The sequence below is a fragment of the Perkinsus marinus genome (genome assembly GCF_000006405.1).
Source record: "Perkinsus marinus ATCC 50983 genomic scaffold scf_1104296934358, whole genome shotgun sequence".
In the NCBI taxonomy this organism is placed as follows: Eukaryota; Perkinsozoa; order Perkinsida; family Perkinsidae; genus Perkinsus; species Perkinsus marinus.
Genome location: NW_003214830.1, coordinates 14,749 through 17,506, shown reverse-complemented (window position 1 = coordinate 17,506; position 2,758 = coordinate 14,749). Strand labels below are relative to the sequence as shown.

The following is a 2,758-nucleotide window of genomic DNA, read 5'->3' as shown; positions in this document are numbered from 1 at the left end:
ACAGATCATGCTCATCGATCTGCATACTCTGAACGATCTGGGTCAGATGCAGAGCTCGAGTACAGCATACGAGACGCTCAGTAAAGCTGGTTCACGGCTATCATATATCCTCGGTACTATGCCTAGCTTTCGGCATCTATTACTTCTACCTGGCTCTGGCACGATGCATGTGGTTTGTTGTAGTCTCGTATTACAGATCGTCTGTATCATAGCCTCATTAACAGAGTATATCCCCCATGGGGCGCTGCTACCCTCGTCGGTCATATTCGCCTATTCTGCATGGTTATCAGCTCCTGATGCGGGTTTGCAAGGTGTCGTCGGATGGATACTCTACGCCTTTACTACGATATATGCCATGACCAAGGCTAAGGGCGATTCTTCAGTTGCTGGTAACAATTCCAGCCACCTCAGTGAATCATTGAGTAATGTTGATCAATCGGAACCACAAATACGTCAACAGGATCCCCCGGACAATGAAACAGCTAAGTCATTGTCCGTCCTCCATGTCTGTGGTACATTAATTGGGCTCTACTTAGCACCAGCTATATCAGGGGTCCTGCCCGACTGGCTCTGTCCATCAGCCGCGGTCACAGTCACTCTACTGTACGCATGGACTCTCGTAGCACCCCTCATAGTAACAAGTAGGGCTTTTTGATCACTAAGTTCGCCCTTGATCCACCGTATATGCCAGCATTCTCAATCAATACCGTTCGCCGAGTTTATCATAGTGGCGCCTCCGTGTGAGTCTGTCTCGTTGAGGCTTATCTATACTGTGGTCCATGACCGAGAATATATAGCTGTGTACTAGTATGGACCAGCGATCTTCAGCTCCGCCTGAAGCTACAGTGAAGGGAGTAGCCAATAGGAAAAAGTGCTGGAAAGCTCGTGATGACTTCTTCCAGTGCCTCAATGATAATAACGAAGTGAGCTCTTATTCCCGCTCATCAGTAGCTGCCTCTCTATCAGGATGAGGAGAAGTGCCGAGAATCCAAGGAAGTTTTCCATTCGGATTGCCTACCGACTTGGTAAGATTTTGACAGAGAGTGAATCGTACAATTTGTGGGCATGGTGACTGGCTTGAGGTTATTCTCCACTGGTTGAACTTACCTAATTCGCTTGTTGCCATATTCGAAGTATGTAATGTGGGTGTTCATGCAGTCGATAGACGGTGACTCAGTCTCTGGATGATCCCACGTCTTGTAAGCGGTATCTATCTCAGGGTCAAGCATTTCACATTACAGCGGCAGGTACGCTGACAACATGCATATTGAGGTGTTTAACGTTTCAGAAATGATTTAGAGCTCAGTGTTCGGGGATTCAATCTGTCTACTCTCAATGCGTATAATATGGGGTTGATAACACAATCTTCAATCATAGACCATGTTGAGTGATGAGAGCCAGCATACTGTGGGTTACACTTTTCAGATTCCGAGACGTATGGTAACTTGAAGTCGATTCCATGATCAGGCTCTCATTCTGTCACCTGGGCTGGTCAATATCGTCCTCAACTTGCACTCTCTGCTATCAGCATGTTCGATAATATCGGGTTGGATATGCACACGAAGTAATAGGTCGACGAGTCATGGGGTTTTCGCAACTAGAGAATTACATGGTCGTCACTACTGGATTCCGATTTGCTGGGTCTTCAATTCTCAAGGTGGGGCTTAGACTACTTGCGACATTATTTCAAATCGGAGTCGACGCATAACCTCTGTAGAGGAGCGGTTCATCCAGTTTAATATTGGTTTTGCGACGACTGATCGAAATGCCTCCTCTGTTGGAGATGCGCCTTTTCTCACAAACATGACCCCCGCTGGCGAGCATAAGTAAAGCCCTTAGCCCTTTACACCAGTGTCACATCTACGGCATCACTAGTGAACCATCGGTTGATGATCGTAAATAATGGCTAATCACAGGTAATAGTCCGTATCACGTTAAGTGGATAAGGTTGTAGTGAAAGACACCCTTGAGTTACCTCTAGAAAGGCTCGATCTTGAGCCAAAAAACACCGCGAAATCCGCGGTGTCATATCAGCCGGATATTGAGTCCGCGGCGTAGGTTGCATGATATCTCACCAGGATGTATGCCTGGGAGCCGATATGAATGCGATCTCGACCTCGCCTTGAGGCCCAGGCGAGCGAAATGTCGATAAATGGTGCGTCACTCGGAGGTGACGTCGCGGACATTTCGATCTGTGCATCCAATGCCAAGCAGTGTTGCTCTGGCCACGTCTAGGACGACTCCTTACCCACCTCAAGAGCCACTTTCGACCCATACCAGTTTCATATCGTAGCTAGTTCCGGGCCATGTGACCAGGTTCCAGGGCGTCGCATGAGACTGTACGCATGCGCAAATCAGCTCACGTCACCTGCACGTGTGCATTTCGCTATCGTGGTTTTCATTATTTCCCTAGTGTTGATGGCTCGCCCTATTCTCATCGATGTTGGAATGGCCGAACAGCTTACAGCATTCGGGTTGCAGCAAGGTATCAAAAGCATACCATCTCGCTCGACGAGGAAGCGAAAAGCCAGAGCCAAGCTAGCTGCGAGAGTGAGAGATGAGCGCTTCAAAGCTGGACCATTTTGGTTCAAGCTGCTCATTTCTGAAGCAACCGCCGGCGTCATCATGGGTCACGGTGGCTCGACGCTCATCAGTCTGGAGAAAGAGACCTTGACGGCTATCAAGCTATCTCCCTATGGGTCATATTTTCGCCAATTCTAACCTTACGGTGCTTATCGTAGCTGCTCCCAGTTTGGAG

At 48.3% G+C, this 2,758-nt stretch overlaps 1 protein-coding gene across 1 annotated transcript in view; it reads left to right on the top strand.

Annotated features, from left to right (window-relative positions):
- Positions 1–2,418: 2,418 nt before the first annotated feature.
- The window catches only part of Pmar_PMAR016665 (Neutral alpha-glucosidase C, putative), a gene marked incomplete at its 5' end in the record, with an annotated part of 3,485 nt that continues 3,145 nt past the window's right edge, over positions 2,419–2,758 (top strand). The window contains 2 exons of the mRNA XM_002784935.1: positions 2,419–2,635; positions 2,752–2,758. Coding sequence (XP_002784981.1) covers positions 2,419–2,635; positions 2,752–2,758 — 224 coding nt within the window. The remainder of the gene's footprint in view (positions 2,636–2,751) is intronic.